The 19506-nt window shown below is 38.5% G+C and overlaps 1 protein-coding gene across 2 annotated transcripts in view; it reads right to left on the bottom strand.

Annotated features, from left to right (window-relative positions):
• KCNK10 (potassium two pore domain channel subfamily K member 10) overlaps nucleotides 1-19506 on the bottom strand; it is a 59315-nt gene that overhangs the window by 8206 nt on the left and 31603 nt on the right. For both annotated transcript variants that reach the window (XM_039712974.1, XM_039712973.1), the window contains exons 4-6: nucleotides 16876-17036; nucleotides 4340-4526; nucleotides 1117-1259 (exon numbers count right to left, since the gene is read on the bottom strand). In XM_039712974.1, coding sequence (XP_039568908.1) covers nucleotides 1117-1259; nucleotides 4340-4526; nucleotides 16876-17036 — 491 coding nt within the window. The remainder of the gene's footprint in view (nucleotides 1-1116; nucleotides 1260-4339; nucleotides 4527-16875; nucleotides 17037-19506) is intronic.

The following is a 19506-nucleotide window of genomic DNA, read 5'->3' as shown; positions in this document are numbered from 1 at the left end:
AAAGTTCAGCTAAAGAAGAATAGATTTAGGAGTACAGTGTCTGCAGGAGCCCACCACAATCAATGCTTTGTGCTGCTGCAGCCTGAACTCAAGTTTTTGCATCCAATAACCCACAAGAAGTCATCTTTTTTTCTGCAGTCCAGATGTGCAGGTGTCCATGTAGCACTGTGGCAGAAGGTATCTGCATGGGAGACCAGATTCCTTGCTGTAGGTGCCTGATGCTCAACGGAACAGCAACACTCTCTGCAGTCCCCTTTATTAATGGAGATGCATGGGGGATGCACCAGGCCTTGGGTGGTGCAGATGCCTTCAAAAATTAGAAACAGCACTACCCCACTGCCAAATTTTGCCTGCTGTTTGGTTAACCCTGCCAGGTAAACATTGCTAGTAAATCAGGGTTGCCTTAAAATTTGAAATATTACTGACATCCTCCACCACAGGCTTCAGCTCTAGAGGCATGGCAATTGCCTTTCTATTTTCCACACTTATTTGAGTGTGGAAAATATTCACACTCACATAAGTATGGAAAATATCCACACTCAAATAAGTGTGGAAAATAGAAAGAGCAAAATAGAAAAATAGGAAATAGAGCAGTATCCTCTTTGAATCAGGGAGGGCATGTTCTGAGTGAATTTAGTCATGCTCTCCGTGATGCTGACCACTCAGTTTCTTCAACTTTTAAAAACAGAGTACATAGTAAAAGACCTGAATCTAAACTTCTACTCAGAACCACATTCCCTGGCATAGGAAAAGACAGGAAAATCTCCTAATTTTTAAGGAGAGGACACTGACATTTTTAGTACAATTTCATAGCTAGTTTCAGAGTAAAGGCTGGCATCTCATTCCATAATTGCAATCCTACTGATGTGTTCTGTGTATTTTTGAGTACTGATAGAGGTGTAACAGCCTTGGTTGCTTCTGTTGCTTTTTTTCTCTTCCTTTGTGAAGGAGCTAAACATCAGAGCTACCAGCATACCAAAGGCAGACAGTGAAGTAAACCACAGAGCATATTGAGCATTGGTCATGCAGAGCAGCATCTTTATTTAGACAAGCAGGAATCAGGCCCTTAAATCTCTCTTGTAAAATGACAAACTGCTGAGAAATTACTGGTCATACCTCTTCTTGTGTCTTCTTGGACAGGACTTTTAACCAGTCTCCAATCATACTCAGAACAGCAGCAAAGTAGGCAAGGCCAACAAGGATCCAGAACCACACTAAGGGTTTGTACCACTCCATGTATTTGATGTCAGCATTTCCTCCTGAAATAAGCATATAGTTATGCTTACAAATCATGTGGTGACAAAATCATTACAAAATATCTGCAATTCTGAAAAATGCCTAAAGTATTTCCTAACTCTTGTCAACAGCACTGTTCTGATAATAAGACAAAAAGCTTGTCAGATGGGAGGAACTCAGTCTGTTTTAATTTGTCTTCAAAATTACCTATTGTTCTGCTACTATGTGACCTGCCAGAGCACCCAGTAAATACTTTGTACTGCTCATATGCTGAAGGAGCTCTGAAATTCTGCTTTGACAGTACTTGCAACAGCACAAATACCTGTCCAAGAAAAAAGTTTAATACAGCTAGTGTTCCTTATTCTGAACTGCCTGCAGCCTCATATTTAAGTAAATTTACAGGTCAACCCCTTTAAGTTATAGAGTTTTGAGACTTTTTTGGGTTTAGCTACAGGATTGAGGGATCTGTGTGCAGAAAAAAGAAATGTAGCCTTTTCTTCCAAATCAGGGTATCTGACAGGAAGCCAACCATGCATTAGCACTGAAAATAAGGCTGTACAGTCTTGGGTATCATTCAGAGAGATGCATGCTCTGGACAGCGACTTCATAGGAGATATGGATCAAACCAAGCAACAAATGTACTATATTGTTCTTCATGCAAGTCTCTGGATGAGCTGGCCTAACAAGAAGTGAGACATTTGGCAAACCTAATGCACTACAAAGACTCCCAAATAAGTGTAGTAGGGGCCAGGGAGCTGCCTGCTATAGAGTAAAATACAGAAATTTTTACAAAAGAAAGCAACCACACTGTCGAGACTCTCAGTCCCATCACAGTGCTATGTGCACTGCAAGAATGAGCCAGTGAGAGGCAGGCACAGCCCTGAGTGGAAGAGGGTGAGCAGGAAAGAGTCTGCAGAGCCCCATGGGCACCACCATATCCCTCAGTGCAAGTGAACCTGACATCACCTTGGTAGTACCTGTGTAAATCCCTGCCTGAAGAGCAAGCCTAGCAGGAGACTCAGGCAGAGGTCTGCATATTTCCTCTGTATGATTGCAGAGAGATTTTAGGGGTTTTCCCTGTTAAAATCACCAGACAACACAGTTCAGCATTTTCCCTTTTGCTTTTTGCAATCTGAGACATTCCTATGACTCTTTCAATTTGTCAAGACTCTATATGAATGTAGTTGCAGTGTTTGAACACCCCCATGGAAGGTCAGACATTTGAGACTTGGCAGGGACCCAAACACTGGTTTTGATGTTAATTTCTCCCCATAGACTGCATGAATCACACTCGTTTTTTCCAGTCTTTAAGAGTCTGAAACAATGGGAGGTAGGGACGGCTGTTGCTATGGTACAAGAAGCTTCTTCTGATCATACATGTCCCCGAGGAAGCTCACTAGGAAACGGATTGTCTGGATCTATCTTGCACAGTAATCAGGTGACTGAGAAAGTATGAGACCACTTTTTTCAGCCTATCAGATACTGTGCTTTTTCAGGCTCCATGCACAATTTTATTTCCAGCTGTAGTACAAAAACCTCCCAGTTTCCCATGAGCTGGGATTTGTTCTAGGGGAATAAGCCAGCACAGCTCCATTGACACTGTTTTAACTGTTAAGATAGAGTATTTTTGATTTGCTGTTGAAGGAACAGTGATACTGAGAGATTAAAGTGGCAGAAAATAAAAGGGGCAGAAAATGTCTCTCAAAACCAGCAATAAACCCCAAATCTCCTGGTGATCACCTGCCTTAAACTCTTACCATGAAAATGCCTCTGAAGTTTTCTTGCTTCAGGTCTTCCATATGATTTTTGGAAAATCCTGCTTGTTAGTGACCACCCAGCTGTGGGTTATATTCTCCTAACCATATGCATACACAGCAATTTAATATTCAGATTTTTTTTACTATCACATTATTAAACAATACTGAAATATTGTATTATTAAGAAAAGTATTGTAAATTATTTTTATTTCACGCTGTGATACCTCAAAGAATATCAGTGAATTCCTTTACACATCTAAGTGGTTAAAATGGGCAAAGCTCACACAATCACTTCTGTAACTGAATGGTCCTAAAACTTGCTTTTTTATATCTGGGTCTTCCTTTGTTCAGTGACTTTTTTCTCAATAATTCATGTCTTCTATGCCAGTATGTCATAACAAAGGAAGATTAGAGTATTTTCTACAAAAAAGACTTTTCTACTGTTCTTCAGCAAAGAAAATTTTGTAGTTTTATTTGATGTTTTAAACTCATTCTGTTTATAGGGACTTAGAAGCACAATATGACTGTTTGTAACACAGGCAGCTTAATACCTTTAATTAGGGCCACTAACAGGAATGATGAGTAGAGGTCATGCACTGATGGGAAAAAATTCACTTATTTTAACCACCTTTTTGTTAGCAAAGCAGCTGAGTGGGGAAAAAAAGGTCTCTCTCATCTCTCCAGCCAGTTATCTCAATTGCCTCTTTGTAAATTGTACATGGGTAGGTATTTATAGTTCCTGCTTGTACTGTATTAATCTTGGAGAGTATCCCCCAAGCACTGAGATACATACCCCATTAGTCCTTCTCTCCTACAAGAGTTTTCCTTAACAGGTCAACTGCAATGTCAGAATTTCTGCCAAGGTTGGGAAACTGAATGCAGGTTTTGAAATGCTGCAGTTCCTGTAGTAGCAGCCCACTACTGCATCTGACCAGAGAATTCTACAGACCTATGGCTCAGTCATCCTTTGTAAAAGCTTCCTCCATTCATCACTTGGGCTGCTTGCTCCTGCAGTCAGCCTCAGACTGAGCACTAATGGCCTAATCCAAATCTTTAATTCAATGGGAAAGTAATTTTGCTTTTGCATAATTCATTGAATGATAACGTATAATCAGGATTTTCCAGGCTCCTGTTATCTACACTGCTGAAGGCTCACAATCTACAAATGGCAAGGCACCTGGACTTTAAATCAGCCTGGTGTTGTACTGCACAGTAATCCCAACAGAAACACCTGGCATCATTTCAGTGGAATAAAACGCATTGTGAAGAGCCTCCTCTCTATACCAGAAAACAAATTCTAATAGCCAAGGCCCTTGTGCACAGCATCTTGGCTCAAAGCTGCTCACCTGCTACAAAGTCACCGAAGCCAACAGTGGTCAGAGTGACAACTACAAAGTAAATGGACTCCAAGGCTGTCCATCCCTCAATGTATTTGAAGATAAATGCAGGAATGGTCACAAAGACAATGCAGCCTGCCAGGATGAAGACGATGGTGGAGATCACCCGGATCTTTGTTTGACTCACTTGTTTATTCTAGAAAAAGGAAATAACAGGAAAAAAAAAAAGTTTGAGTGTATTTCCGTAATTGTATTCGTTGTGAATGACACACTGATTATGCTGGTGACAAATGGTATGTCTCTTTCTGCCTTTTGTGAGCTTGTTGGGTGGAATACAACCCTCTCTCCCTGTTAGTGAGAGTCCTGCCCAGGTAATAGTAAACCCCCATGTCTGGCCCCCATTTATCATTATTCCCATTTTCTATGCACTAGGAAGTGACTAATCTACCACAAACACCACCTGGAAAAACATTCCTGAGCTTCAGAAAGGCATCAATATGTTCCATATCAGTTCAATGTGTAAGATAAAGTGCAAATTCACACCTCCATACAAGTATGTGTACACCCACATTGTCTCACCAGCACCAAGCATTCAACAGGACCAAGGTTAAAATGAAAATAAACCCCTCTTCCCTTACTGAAAAGGTGCCATTTTATGTAGAAATAATTCATGCTTTGGGTTTTCTAGACTGAGGATTTCCAGGTTTCATTCACAAATATGAAGGTTAAATCTCATTTTCAAAAATAGAAAGCTGTATTATTGGTTTACTCCAGAAGAAAAAGGATTTATGTCAAATACCAAAAAGCCTGATATAAAATTACCTATGTAAATCCACACTGGAAAGCTCTTGAACAAAGAGTATGTGTTACTGACTTCTATAAACTGAATTCAAATATAGGCAGTGTAATTGTAATATTTTACACTCCTAAATCATATAAACTCTCAATTTATTTAATATATACTTATATTTTGTTTCTATTAATATTGATGCAAGCCTGGATTAACACAATTGACTCTGGCAGATTTATTTCAGATTTTCTCTTCTGTTAATAAACTCAGCACCCAATAAAGTTTCATGAGAAACCTGTAAATTACTAGAAACCTTACCGTGGATTAATTTCAGTGGCAGTGTAAATTCTCTATTTATTCTGGAAAAGCCATGCGGAGGTCACTCTAAGCCATATTTCCAAATTAGGTTTTCAAATCAAGCATCTCCTTTAACCCAGGAATGAGATCTCATTTCAGATTAAGGCATTGCATAGACAGGAAATAAGATCTCAGAAGTTATCTTTGTAATATACAGAAGGGATATTGTCTGAACTGGTTAATATCTAACCAGCTTGTGAGCAATAGTGTCTTCCCCTAAAACGGGAGCATTTCTTTTAGACATGCAGTGTCAGACCCTCGTTAAGTACTCCTCTGATCTGGGATGCATTCAGAACCAGGTAGAATAAATATGGGATATTTCATAGATACTTTTAGTTCTGAAACTGTTTATGATCCCTACACTTCATATTTCATTTGAGTGTGTATTTATTTTCTGTGTCTGGATGAATATAAATAGTTCAATAAGATTAGTATTATAATGCAAATATAAGACATGGAAGAAACTGCCAAGTACCAAGGGGAAAAACAACACAAAAATATAAAATCTGAATTCATTCCTTATTGCCTCTTTTTCCAAAGAGCCACTTTGAGTATTTTGCTAAAATACCAGAGGATGATCTATCTTCTTAAGAGGTATGGACACACATTCACAATAGCAGGATTTCAGACTTATTCAATGAGTAGTGAAAGGAAGAGAACAGATCACATGGATGTTACATAGTGTCCTACATTGGCACCCCTGCCTTTTTTTAATTGAGAATAAGGATTTAACCAAATTGATGTTTAATTTCTAGTTTGACTAAGGCGACTTGTTTACTTCTACTAAATGCTTCATTTTCCTGATATGTAAAAATTAAATGTTAGAAACCTTGCCTTGTGGAAGTTAGGAGACAAGTGCCTCTTGTACATCCTTGAACAAAAAGTAATTTGGAGCTGCCTGGCATCAAAGTTGTGCATAGTAATTCTTCCTCCAGTCCCCACATAGTAAAAATTAAAATGCATTTCAATGTATGTCAGAATTGTCTCATGAGAGAGACAGGAACAAAAAGAATGGCCTTCAAATCAGTAACAAATGCTCAGGACATCCCCTTGTCCCTGAGCGATAAACTCAGCCAAAGGTTTTTGGTTTTCTTAAGTAAAAATGGTAACAATGTTAATGAAAGGATCTGTAAAAGGCCTGACTCATGATTATTGTGCACCTTTGTCACTGACACAAAAGCAGAGCAGCTGAGGGTACAAATGAAGAGAGAAAGCAATGGTGAATCAGGCACAGCATTTTTAGAGCTGCTGAAAAGAGCACAAAAGCAGGACTCAGAAAAAGAATTACTTAATGAACAATAACACATGAAATGAAGGACCGACACAAAAAGGAGGGTCTTTTTACAGTTAGGCATGCATTCAGAGGAAATTCACAGTAGAGTCTAACTGCTACAGATGAATAAAAATGCTAAGGCATAATTGTACTTACTAACAAAATATATACATTGTAATAATGACATGTTACAAAAATTGAATCCACTGCAGTGTTACACCAAGTCATATTTAAATAAATAAATAAATAAATAAATACATAAATAATCACATTATATAACACTAAGGGTTGAGAATAAGTTCACACAAATTTCTCTTTTAAACAGTATTCTCAGCTTTGAGCAAAACATTGTTAAATAGCTGAGCAACTTCAGCCAGGCTAACAAGTCGTCTGAACCCATTTTGTGGCATGAATGCAGAATTTTTTATAGGTGTCAAAAAGAAAAAAAAAAACTCTTCCTCCAGGAAAGGTAGCTAATCTTATAGTTATTTAAGTAAAATTAAAACACCTTTAAAAAATATGTTTTCCACTCTATTTCTTTTTAAGTTTGTTTACCCACAGGTTCTTTCCACAGTGATGAGGCAGATAATTTGCAAAACATTCTTCAAATAAGAATAAATTAGTGCTGGCTAATGAGACCAATTTAAATCTACCTAGAGCTAATCTGGAAAAGATCAAAGAAGTTATCTAAGTATCTAAGAACTGAGAGTTTTCTGTGCACCCATCAGGGTCATTCCCATTTTCCACTGACAGTGCTGATTTTATTCTTGAGGTGGCTAAGTGCGAAACTGGTGACATTACTGATGTCACCTTGCTTACATGAATTCAAACAACCTACTGTCAATCTGCTCTAGTGCCAAGACGGGTAAGGACAGACAGAGCAATGAAAACACCCTTATCAGTGGGATTTAGTTCTTATCCATCTTTTCCATCAATAACTGCAGCTTCACTTTTTCCTCATTTTGTATTATATATACAGGGGTTTTAGTAGTTTTGGTCTTACCTAATAATTTCAGGAGTTAAAATAAACCTTGAGATTTTTACTTTCTTTTTTTCTCCCTGGCCTAATAGATCAAAGCCAGTGTAATGGATTATTTTATGTTTTCTGCTTTCTTCAGGTGAATTAACTGAGGTACAATTTTTCTGACCTGATGGCTGGCAATAAAAGCACCAATTAGTGTTTTTAAGTTTGCAAACTGAGACCTATAAGGAGGCATTAAGTTGGGGATCAAGAGAAGCTACAGTCATTTATCAGAGTAGACTAAATGCTAAATATGTGGAACATATATATTTCCATGAAAAGCATATTTCATATAAGCTTATTCCAAGATTCTGTAGTGTCACCTGTCATTTCATAGAAAGCTCCCCCAGTACACAGTACTACTAAACCAAAAATAGCACTGGAACACTTGCTGCTTCACAGTGAGCTCAGATGGTTTTTACGTCTCCAAAATTTTCCTTTTCTGAATTCCTGACAAATCTCCCCAAGGCTCTAGGCAAGCTGGCTACCTTTTTTGCTAGATGACCAATGGCATATTTTTAGAGATAATGTAATGTACCTGCATGGAAAATGTTGTCCCCATCTCTCCAAAAGGCTCTGTATTTTGGAGCATACATTTCAAACAAATGCATTTCTTTAGTATTTCTTTTGTTCTCTTCACTTATTCTTAACTTTTTGCCCTTCCCCATGCTGCCAGCTATTCTCAGAACAGATTGTCTCTGCCCATGCATTAATTAAACAGCTTGTCTTCTAAATCACTTTCTCTAGACCAAAATATTTTAACACTAGGAATGACAGTCTTTGTACCAAAGCCATAAACCAGAATATCATATATATCAGCTCACAAACATTTGATATGTCCTTAGTCAAAATATGTTTGCAAAGATAGTGTGGATGATGCAGGCAGTCATAGTTCACACTTCTTGTCTTTCAGCTCAGCCAAATGCAAGCCAGTCCTGACACACACAGTGAGGTGTGATGCCCTTCTCAACAGGCTATAGCCTGGAAAGACTGGCATAGCACTGGCTTGGTCATCAGTGATTTGGTCACATCAACCTCTTTGGTGCCCATAACAGTCACTGTGGATTTCATTGTAACTTGTCCAAGCTCCTTCATGTTCAAAATTAGACTGAAACTAAATGTATTTTAAATATCACTGACTTGGACATAACACCTAAGAAAAATATAACAATATTTTGTTCTTCTCTGTTCTCTGACACTGATGGTTCCTGTCAGCTCCAACAGACCCACCTCAAGGCACTGCAGAGCCACTGAGATGACATGGTGGCACCTCTGGGAAAGTCTGTTCAAGAAGGGGCAGGAATGCTGGACAGGCAGAGGACAAGGGAATAGTGGAGAGAACAAGGGAATAACAAGGTCAGGTGAGTGGGAGCACCTCCATGGCAACACAGGTACTGCAGGGTCTGCAGCCCATGGGAGACCAGCAAAGGAACAGAGGAAAAGAGTTAAGAAGAGCAGACAAACCACTGTGTTCTGGCCCCAGCCCCTGTGCCATTTGCTGCTGCACCAGGGGGACTGAAGGTGACCCACAGTAACAACATGGGTGGAGGAGAGGTGTCTGGAGTGAAGCTGTACTTGAAAAATGGGGAAGAAAGGCATTTTGAATTTTTGTGGGGATTTTTATTCCAAACACTCAACTCAGTAATTAATTTTTTAAATGTTAATTGTCAATATATTAATTTAAAGTCCACCAGTGAAGTTTGTTTTGCCTGTGAGAGTACATGGTAAGTGACTTTGCTGTCTTTATTTTGACCCATATTTAGAGAACATTCCATTGTCCTTCCCATGTTCTCTCCAGCATTGTAGGCGAGTGAGCAAACGGCTGTGTGGGTGCTTGCTGCCAGCCAGGACCTACTCACCACATCAGTGAAGAAGACAACACTCCTTGAAAACAAGCAGCAGAATTATAATAGATATTAAAATGTAGATGACATTTCAGACACCTCCATGGGTTATGAAATGAGGGTTGAACCATTCTACTAGACATGGGCTTCCCCTACATTCTAACCTCTTGGTGCCTCAGTGTTATTTTAGTTCTCATGTTTTATAAAGAATGCTGCTATGGCTGCAGAATCCACCCTCTGCTTTTTAACTGCAGTCAGTACCAGAGGAGAGACAGATATTAAAAGCTGTAAGCAGTCACATTTATTACTAAGTTTGGGAGACACAATCCTGAACTCATACAAGACACAGGTCAGAGTACAGAAGGTTTTATGTTATTTTTGACATCATTTTTTTCCCCATAAAACCACATTTCTGTAGGGTGTTTGTCTAGACCCAGATGGAATATGCAACAAGCTTCTCTCAGAGCAGCAGCTTTCTCTAATGTCATTTTTGTAAATCTCTGCATGGATCTTGCTGCAGTCATAATGTGAGTACTGTGTCATGAAAATGACACAGAAACACTGGCTCAGACATTTTCTAGGCTTCATATGCCCTTTTCCAATCTTCTTCCTCTCTCTAGAAAGCACACAGAGGGATTTCTGATATGGACCCACTAATTTATGCATGATGCTTATTACAAAAATAAAAATTATTATCCTAAACATCTGTTATGGCTGAGCTGTATTCAGCTCAAGGGGAAAAAAAAGATGAAAAAAACAAAGTGAATAAGAGGAATCCATGTATACATAGGCTTTTCTCAAACACTGGAGCAGACAAAGGGCAACAGAGGTTGATGGCATAGACTTCAGCAAGGCAGAGTCCAAATTTGTAATGTGTTGCTCCTCCCTTCCCTCCTTCAATCCATATCTAAGTTACACCTATATTCCCCCACTCAAAGACTGCAAAAATGGGTTAATAAAGATTGCTCCACATAGCTTCCCTGTACCTGAATGGATCTGATCTTGCCATTCTTGGTGAAACATACTCACCATCAAAGACCAGAGGACACAAAGAGAATTAGTAAAGTCTGCTACACTTAAGTTGCATTCCTTGAAAAGGAATAGCTGTAAGCATCACTAACTGAATTAAATACCAAGTTAGAGGGCCTAAAATATCAAAATCTGGGATCCATAGATGTTCTAATTGATTTTTAGTATTAGCTTACCATCTTAGGTCTGTGCAGAAAAAGATACTTTTCTGCAGCTCAGATATAATGGAGTGGGTATATAGGATTCAGGGCGACCCCCATGGCAGGGAGAGGAATGATGAGAACTCCATCTTATCAGAAGGCTAATTAATTACTTTATTCTACTATATTATTCTATATTATATTGCACTATATTATTCTATATTATATTATATTACATTACATCTAAACTGAATCTGCCAAGCACTCCTCTCGTGACTGTCAGCTGACAGTCCCGACACACACACACACTTGGCCCTAATAGGCCAAGGAAACAAAACACCATCACTTTGGGTAAACAATCTCCATATTGCATTCCACTTTTGCACAAACACAGGCACAGCAAGTAAGATAATAACTGTTTTCCTTTCTCTGAAGTTCACAGAATATAAATCTCAGAAATCCTTGGGAAGAATTGTGCCTTGCTTTTCTCTGCAAAGAGAAATGCAGCCACAGGGGTAAATGATCCAAAAAATAAACCAAACATATTCAAGACAGAATTCAGAGGCCAATTTGGCTCTAGCTGATGAAGAGTCACCACCTGTAATGAAGTCACAACCCTCACCATCAAGCCTACAAGCACCCCTATTTTAACCATACTCAGGGAAATGTGACTCTTAGAAGGACCTTTAAGGTGTGATGGGCAAAAGAACAGATCATGAGCTGAGATAGTTTACATACATTTGTTCTGGGTTTGTAAATCATCTTTCTAATCACTGGTTTTTTTACAAATCCTTGGGAAGAATTGTGCCTTGCTTTTCTCTGCAAAGAGAAATGCAGCCACAGGGGTAAATGATCCAAAAAATAAACCAAACATATTCAAGACAGAATCCAGAGACCAATTTGGCTGTAGCTGATGAAGAGTCACCACCTGTAATAAAGTCACAGCCCTCACCATCAGGCCTACAAGCATCCCTATTTTAACCCTACTCAGGGAAATGTGACTCTTAGAAGGACCTTTAAGCTGTGATGGGCAAAAGAACAGATCATGAGCCGAGATAGTTTACATACATTTGTTCTGGGTTTGTAAATCGCCTCTCTAATCACTGATTTTTTTCTATTTCTTTGCCCTTTTTTTGGTGGAAATGACTCAGCAGATTGTTTGGCTGAGGTCTGAACCCTGAACTTTCAGCTCATACACCTTGTATAATTTTGGAATAATACTGTGAATGTGCAACAGTAGGTTGCACAATTTCACACCCTGTCCTGACAGCTCTGTTCAAAGACAGGATGCCAGCAGATGGCAAATAGATCACTGCATCAGACAGTTACTCTGTGGAAGTTATGTGAATATATATATATATTTTTAAATTTTACCTTTTTCCTTACAGAAAATCACAGTGAATAACACTCTATTTAAAAAATAAAATATAAAGTATTCATATGCTCAGTGCTTTTTAAGTAGCTGATGTAATAACATACTGATGCTGGCTACTAAGGTGATGTAATTAAACAACAAAAAAAAGAGATTGTCTTGAACAGAGCAAATCCATGAACAGAGGGGAGACTGTGAAAAAAGACTGCATTTTTAAGTGCTTCTCCTCTACACAGTTACTGTCTTATACTGTTTCTTTCCCAGATTCTGTTTTCCATTCACTTTCAGGGAAGGAATTTGTACAAATAATTCCTGTCACTTGTGTAGTAAGAGATCAGAGAAGCCAAAAATCTCTAAAAAGAACTTGAATCTTTAAGTGAAAGAGTAGCTAGAGTTGACAGATGTATTCGGAAAGACAATAAAGTTTAGGAAAGGTAGAGCTTTGACAGGTGCTAAAATAAATCTTTCCACCAGCTCAGTGGGACTACACCAGCCCCATCCCTATCTGCCAATTAAGAAGTACTTTTCCTAGGACAATTCCAAGGTTAGGTGATGTGTACTGTTATCTTTCAGAAAAATATTAAGTGTAGACCACTTTCATAGCATGTCTCTGAGAACTAGAGCAAAACATGCTCTCTGAGCTGAAAACCCGAAAGTCAAGTAGCAGATGGGTCTGTTCTGACAAGTCCCTGGTTCAATGACGCACAAGTTGCTTACAGAGGCATTGCCTTTCTGCACAAAGCAGTGTGTTTTCAATGGTGCAGCCTTGCCACCACTTATGTCTCTGGTTGCTTGCTCACATCCCAGTACTGCAATTCACATTCTACCAGATGTGTTGCCAGGCCTGTCCTCTCTGTCCTGCTGGGAACAAGAGGAGTGAAAGCAGCAAACAAGCCCAGGAACTTCTCACAGTGGCCTCACCTCAGAAGCCAGAAAATCCTGGAGTGCTCTCAGAAACTCATTGTGCCCAGGCTGAATTGCTCATCTGTACTAAACTGCAAGATAAGTGAAGTTCATTCAGGTTATGCTAAGCCCATCTACTTCTGATAAGAACCTAAACACTCATTCAAGGTTTGAAAAAAGACTATCCGAATTAGCCTATATTTAACTCATGATAATGGCATCTGCTGTGTTCTGTGACAGTGTACTCTGCCTATGGAGTGCTTTCTATCTTTAGATGCTTGCAGCAGACACTGTGTGTACAGAGCATGCCAAGAGAATGGGGCTTTGTTCTACTGTTTATTATAGAAACATACATACATGAGGAATCTTATGAACAACTTGTCAAAGATAAAAATACTACTTTTATGGCATTATGTCACCTTGAAATGCATGTTTCATTTCTGTTGTGTCTGGCCTTGTACATATTCATTTTCTGGGGAATCACATTTGCGTGCATGTAAAAACAGACTGAAACCCAGGTTCTGCCCTAGATTATTGAATGTGGAACACACAGGAATAACCAGGAGCTGAGAAGACAGGGCTTTTGTGGGGGAAGCTTTGGTTTACATCTCTGATGACCTGGTTGATGATTTGCTTGTACCAAATATAATCATTCCAGTAGGACAGATGGCATAAATTATTCAATGCATGGTGTTTGGGATAGCATCATCCTGCCAGTGCCTCCGTTTCCTAAAATGATACATGAAAATTTCTATTTTTTACAAAGCATTATTTTGCAATGAAGTACCTCCAGCCCTACCTACTCATAAATGAGTAGTTGTTTTCCTGGCTAGTTACACACTGAAATAATGGTAACATTTTGGATTAGAAGATGAGTGGTGGCATGTGCCCAGCTCCTCTGCTGAAATATTCTGTCAATACTGTTGGGGTAGTGTGTACTTGATAAGAGCAGATCTCTTTCTCACTTTATGTAGTTCAAATTGTTCTTAAAATTCCCACAGAATGCTGATTACTGCAGTAGCTAAATGTGGGATTCCTAAGGTCTAATTTGTGGTGTTAATTAAGGTAGGGTTGGTGGGGCTCTGCACAGGTCATGTCAGAGGCAACAGAAATGCACTAGCATAAGTCCTCTGGGAGGAATCCTCCTTTCATCTTTCCAGATATGCTGAGGAATGCCAGAGGCAAGCTGTCCCTAGTGTGGCATGGGTTCCATGCTCACAGATACACTGTTGGATGGAGCAAGAGACCAGTTAGGGAAATGCTTTGGGTGAAAGGACTGCAGTGACAGCAGAAAATTCTTCCTCTCCTTCCCAAGTGCCACTGTGTGCATACTGCATCTTACCTAGCTTCAAAAATTATTCTAACCAAAATGCAAGATCAAGCTGCCCTCAAGTCTCTTCGACCTGTACAGACAATGAGAAAGTTGCAAGGATTTCCAGAACTCTCACTGCCCTGACACCAGCCCTGCAACATTCCTAAGAGTGAAGGGCATAAACAGGGGCAACTGGATACATACAGCAGCAGAGTGCTGGGGCATATGAACATGGAAATTTGATAATACACAGGCTAAGATTGTACTAATTTTTTTGTCCTTTCTTTACAGGTGGTAACAGGTTGTTTTACACCCACAAACATGCTGAGTTTCAGTTCATTAAGGAGACAGAAAGAAACAAGACATTAAGGAGACAGAAAGAAACAAGAGTTACACATTGAATTACAGTTTGCTCAGTGCTCAGCATTAAATCAAGAGCTGTTACTCTACTTGAGGCTTCATCTGATCGGGTACAAACACTTATGAAGCCTAACAATGTAAATATAATATGATAATAAATTACACATTTACTAAAATTATAGTAATTATTATATTCTGCATACGCCAAATGTTAAATAATCACCTAAAGTGAAACCACTGGTATTTACTAAGATGCATGTAAATTGTAAACTGCATCAGAAATATTTCAAATAGCTGAAACTCATTAGAAAGAGTAACAAAGGAAATTATGTATAACCCTGTTCACCAAATCACAAAATAACAGATATAATGGAATGTAAAGGATTTATGAAAATCAAAATAAAAGGAATAAATGCACATCTTAGCTAAAAAAGAAGACCACAATCTCTAAATGCCTTTGAAAGCTGACAAAATACCAAGGAAGAAAACAAATACCTTGGATTTGCAGTTGCAATAAGCAACTGCATTGACTCAAGAAAATTAAAGAATACTTTGAATACCAAAAGAACTCACATTATGTGCCAAATGGCTATAATCTGGATGAAACATTAGTACCAGCATTCATACATACTTGAAGTATTTTAAGATAAAATACTTCAAGTATGTATTATGCTTTCGCAGGGAGGCTGGACTAGATGATCTCCCTTCCAGCCCCAGTTATTCTGTGATTCTCTGATTATTTTAATAATAAACTATCATACCAACAGTTTAATGGTCTTGTCTGTGTCACTCAGAAATACAACACTCAGCTGACAATCAAAGATTTTCTGACTCTCAATCCATATCATGACTTCAAGATTGTCATTTTTCTTGGGCAGAAGCAGGCTGGAATGTTCACAGATTCCACTGAAGTGAAGCAGGTGTAATTAAAAGGTAGACAAAAAATAAATTAGGGATCTTGGTTGTGTTTTCTCCAAACTGAACTGAGACACTTTTCAATAAGATTCTTTTCATTAAATGAAAATATAAGCCTTTTGAAGTGCTCTCCAGACAGGCATGTACATGCTTACTCACCCATAATCACTAGTCACTTTTCTACATTTATTCTGATATTCTATTTATGTCTGGTCTGGGACACCTAAAAGTAATTTAATCAAAATGGAAAGTGCTCATTCTTCAGTCTAATACTTAATTACTTCCTTCCAAAAACAGTTACAACTAATTTGCTCTCGTCTGTGGGAATGTTTTAGAAATAGATGTCTATTAAACTAACCAATTTGGGCAGCTTCTCATCCATTCCTAGAAAGACTTACCTTCAGTTATACCACTTCCAAGGAAAGTACACACAGGTCACCTCTAGAAGTTCTGCCTCAGAGAGAGAATCCCTGAAGTGAACCATTAGCAAGTTAACAAAACAGCATTTGCCAGGCACTGCTTGAGAAAGAACTGCTTACAGCAATTCAGACTCAAAACCAGAGGGTACTGGCAACATAAAGGGAAACTACACATGAGGAAGTCTACACAAAAATTTAGGGTAGGATGTCTTCATGGTACGCAGGGCAGAGAATGATTGTGATTTCAGAATGATCATGATTTCAGCCAGTGGCATTACAGAAGTTTTTGTAGTAGAGCTGCAGATCTACTCCAACACATCTGTCGCCCTGCAGTGAAGGCATATCACTAAACCATCTCTCTTCCCATGTTCACATACACAACAGCAACCCTGCTTTCCTGCTTTCCTTCCAGGCTATATCAGTAACACAGTCAGGACCTACTCCACATCCCTGTTCCTTCAGGGAACCATTACCTTCTCTCCATTTCCATTGAATAGATGTACATATCTAAAGCAACTTGTGGTGTTTTGAAGACTGTTTTACAGCAATTCCTTAGGAAGCTAACTTAGGAGATACATTCTCCAGCAATACCCTCAATAAGGAAATTCAGAGTCTGACCTATAACCCCTGTATCATCATCTAGAGAAGTCTGTTTCTCTCCACTGACTACAGAGATCCTTACAGACATTAACTATCAGCTCAACATGAGAATGTTTCATGGTGTCCAACATATAAAAAATGCTGCAGGTAATAGCAACAAAATTAAGAGCAGGCTATACAACACAAGCAAAAAACTGTTAGTGAACTTACTCTGAAAACCTTTTCCACCCTTGCAATACCCTTCCCAAAGATGGTTCCAAGTTGGTCTCCAATCCCAGCCAGCAAGAAGCCAAACAGTGGAATCCCAAATATGGCATACAAGATGCAGAAAACCTTGCCACCAACAGTGCATGGGGCAATCTTCCCATACCCTGAGGAGAAAAACAATTGTCAGACTCTCAGAACTTATACACAGCTTTTTAGAAAACAAACTAATCAGTTTTAGAAACTGCTCTTCCTGCAGGCATAACTTTGTTCCGTCTGTAATTCCTCTTTATAGACTTTCAATGGCATGATGTAATTTCCTGGGTAAGCCACCCTCTGATATTCCATTTTTCTGGAAGCCTCAGCTACCCATATTTTCTGTAGACTCTGTCTTTCTAAAATTGCTGTTTGCTCAATTATCAGCTGATGCCACAGCACAAAAATCCCTCCATGCTGGCCTGGTGCCTGCATGCTGTTGCTGCTCTTAGCCTGTGCCAATGGTTTCCTGACAGGAGTGTGATTCACCTGACAAGGCTCATTTTCAGTGGACAAGGCTCATTTTCATCGGTTAGCTCATACTTTCCGAAACCCCTCATGATACTGACTAGTTACACTGCAGCCTCCAAACTGTACCCGCACCATGCAAATCTGCCCTTGAATTCTTTTTTCAGTAAAGCATTATGACTCCAGCAGACATGGTATTTCTGTTAAAATGTTAAAGAGAAAAAAACCCAAGAATTGTGATGGTAATATTTCCAACTTTTTATTTAATATCAGCTATTTTAATTGAAATGCCATAGATATTTTGAGTTTAACTATACATAATTACTTAAATATTAAAAATTATCACATAATCATAAATCACTGTTGCAATAAAGATGCTTTGATAGGCTACCTAGAACAGATGCTATACAGTGTTTAAGGAATAAAGTAGGTATTTATTAATAGGCCTTCAAAGGATATACCCTGGGCAGTAAAAGAGCCTAGCCGAGGCTACACCTAAGATGGACCCCAAATCATGAGTTTTTATACTAAATCTGGGTCCATTTACATATTTGGGTTAGTTGTCCAGTTACAGCTTCAGGTCATGAAGTCACATCCTGTCAGATTGCTCTTTTCAATTTGCCATTGTTTTTACTTTTTGGGCCTGAAGCTGCAATAGTATCCTTGGTTCCTGGGCTCAAAAAGGATTGTTTTGTCTAACAGGAATATGAGAACTTGCTAAACTTTATATGAAGTTCAGAGTTACATACTAATGCAGTACAGAACCTGGAAAATATGAAAGCTAAAACTTAAGGCATCAATAAAGCATCCATTTTCATGCCCTGACACAATACACAGACTTTATGCAGCCTATAAAAATCTAATTCATGGAGAATTTACAACAAATATGGGCAAAAATACACGGTCTTTTCAATAAGTTATTTAAATAGCAGATGTCAATGAATATGCCTGCATGAACTATGCCTACATAGTGGGATTTATTTAATGAGTAATTTAAAAGCTTGTCACTTGGGTCTATTGAGTAAACAAATATTAAAGGGGGGAGGGGGTTCTTACATATGAATCAGAAATCTTTTCTTTCTTGCCACCCTCTGGTTTTATGCTACCATCAAAAATATATGGTAATGTAGCTTAATATAGAGGAACACAGATTGTACACTCTATACAATCACTCTTTCCCCCTCACTCTTACAGCAAAGAAAAGGCAGAGCCAAAGGCACAGACTCTACTGTTAGAAGTTATCACCACAGCAAGTGTTTAACTGCCACAAGATATTTTTGTTGTTATTGTATTACCTGCATAAAAAGCCTACAGAATTTAGTCAGATTCTCCTACTTTATTGAAGGGTTGTGTGATTATCAAGTTATTTATCTGTACAGTCACCAGTGCATGCAGCACAGCTGTAATGTGGAGAAGCACTTTGTACAATAATTAAAGCAGAATAATACTCATAGAAAATGAAAAAAAAAATCAACAATTTGCCAGTGATTTCCAAATAATTAGACCTCTTGATCTGATTATTATGACAGCACTGAAATCAAGCTTAAAATTATAAAACTACTGAATAATTTTCTGCAGATTAACTATATCAACAGTGCTATTGGTTTATTTCCTTTTTCCTTCAGACTGTCTTCTGAAATCCAAGCTTGTTGAACATTCTTCAGCAGAGGAACTGGCTTAGAGAGAAGATATTAAAACCCTTAGCATATCTAAGGCCTACATTGAGAAATCAAATGCTAAATATATTGGACACAATGCATGGGGAGAGAGATGATAAGGGCCTGAATAATTATCTTATTAAAATTAATGGTTCAAGAAAAGTGAATGGTGCAGTTCAGTATACTCTTCATTTAATACAGAGAAATGTGTCAGTAATCAAGGCCATGAATCCTAGAAAGAAAAAGAAAGGGGTTTTTTATACAATATATCATTTGTGTAATTCCTTCCAATTGTTATTATGAAAGCAAGTAAGAATTTTTGAAAGGATGTAATAGTTATGAGAATATATTTCCAGTTATGGAAAGGAGGGTGTGGAAAGAATTGCCTCTTCTCAAGCAATTGCTTGTAGATTGCTTCAATGTAGATCAAGAACAGGGTTATAAAGCCTGCATGAGTGTTACCTGTTTTCAGCTC

The sequence above is a fragment of the Passer montanus genome, unplaced genomic scaffold, assembly GCF_014805655.1.
Source record: "Passer montanus isolate IOZ18808 unplaced genomic scaffold, ASM1480565v1 scaffold27, whole genome shotgun sequence".
Taxonomy (NCBI): domain Eukaryota; kingdom Metazoa; phylum Chordata; class Aves; order Passeriformes; family Passeridae; genus Passer; species Passer montanus.
Note: the sequence above shows the minus strand (reverse complement) of the source record. Positions and strands in the feature narration are given on the sequence as shown.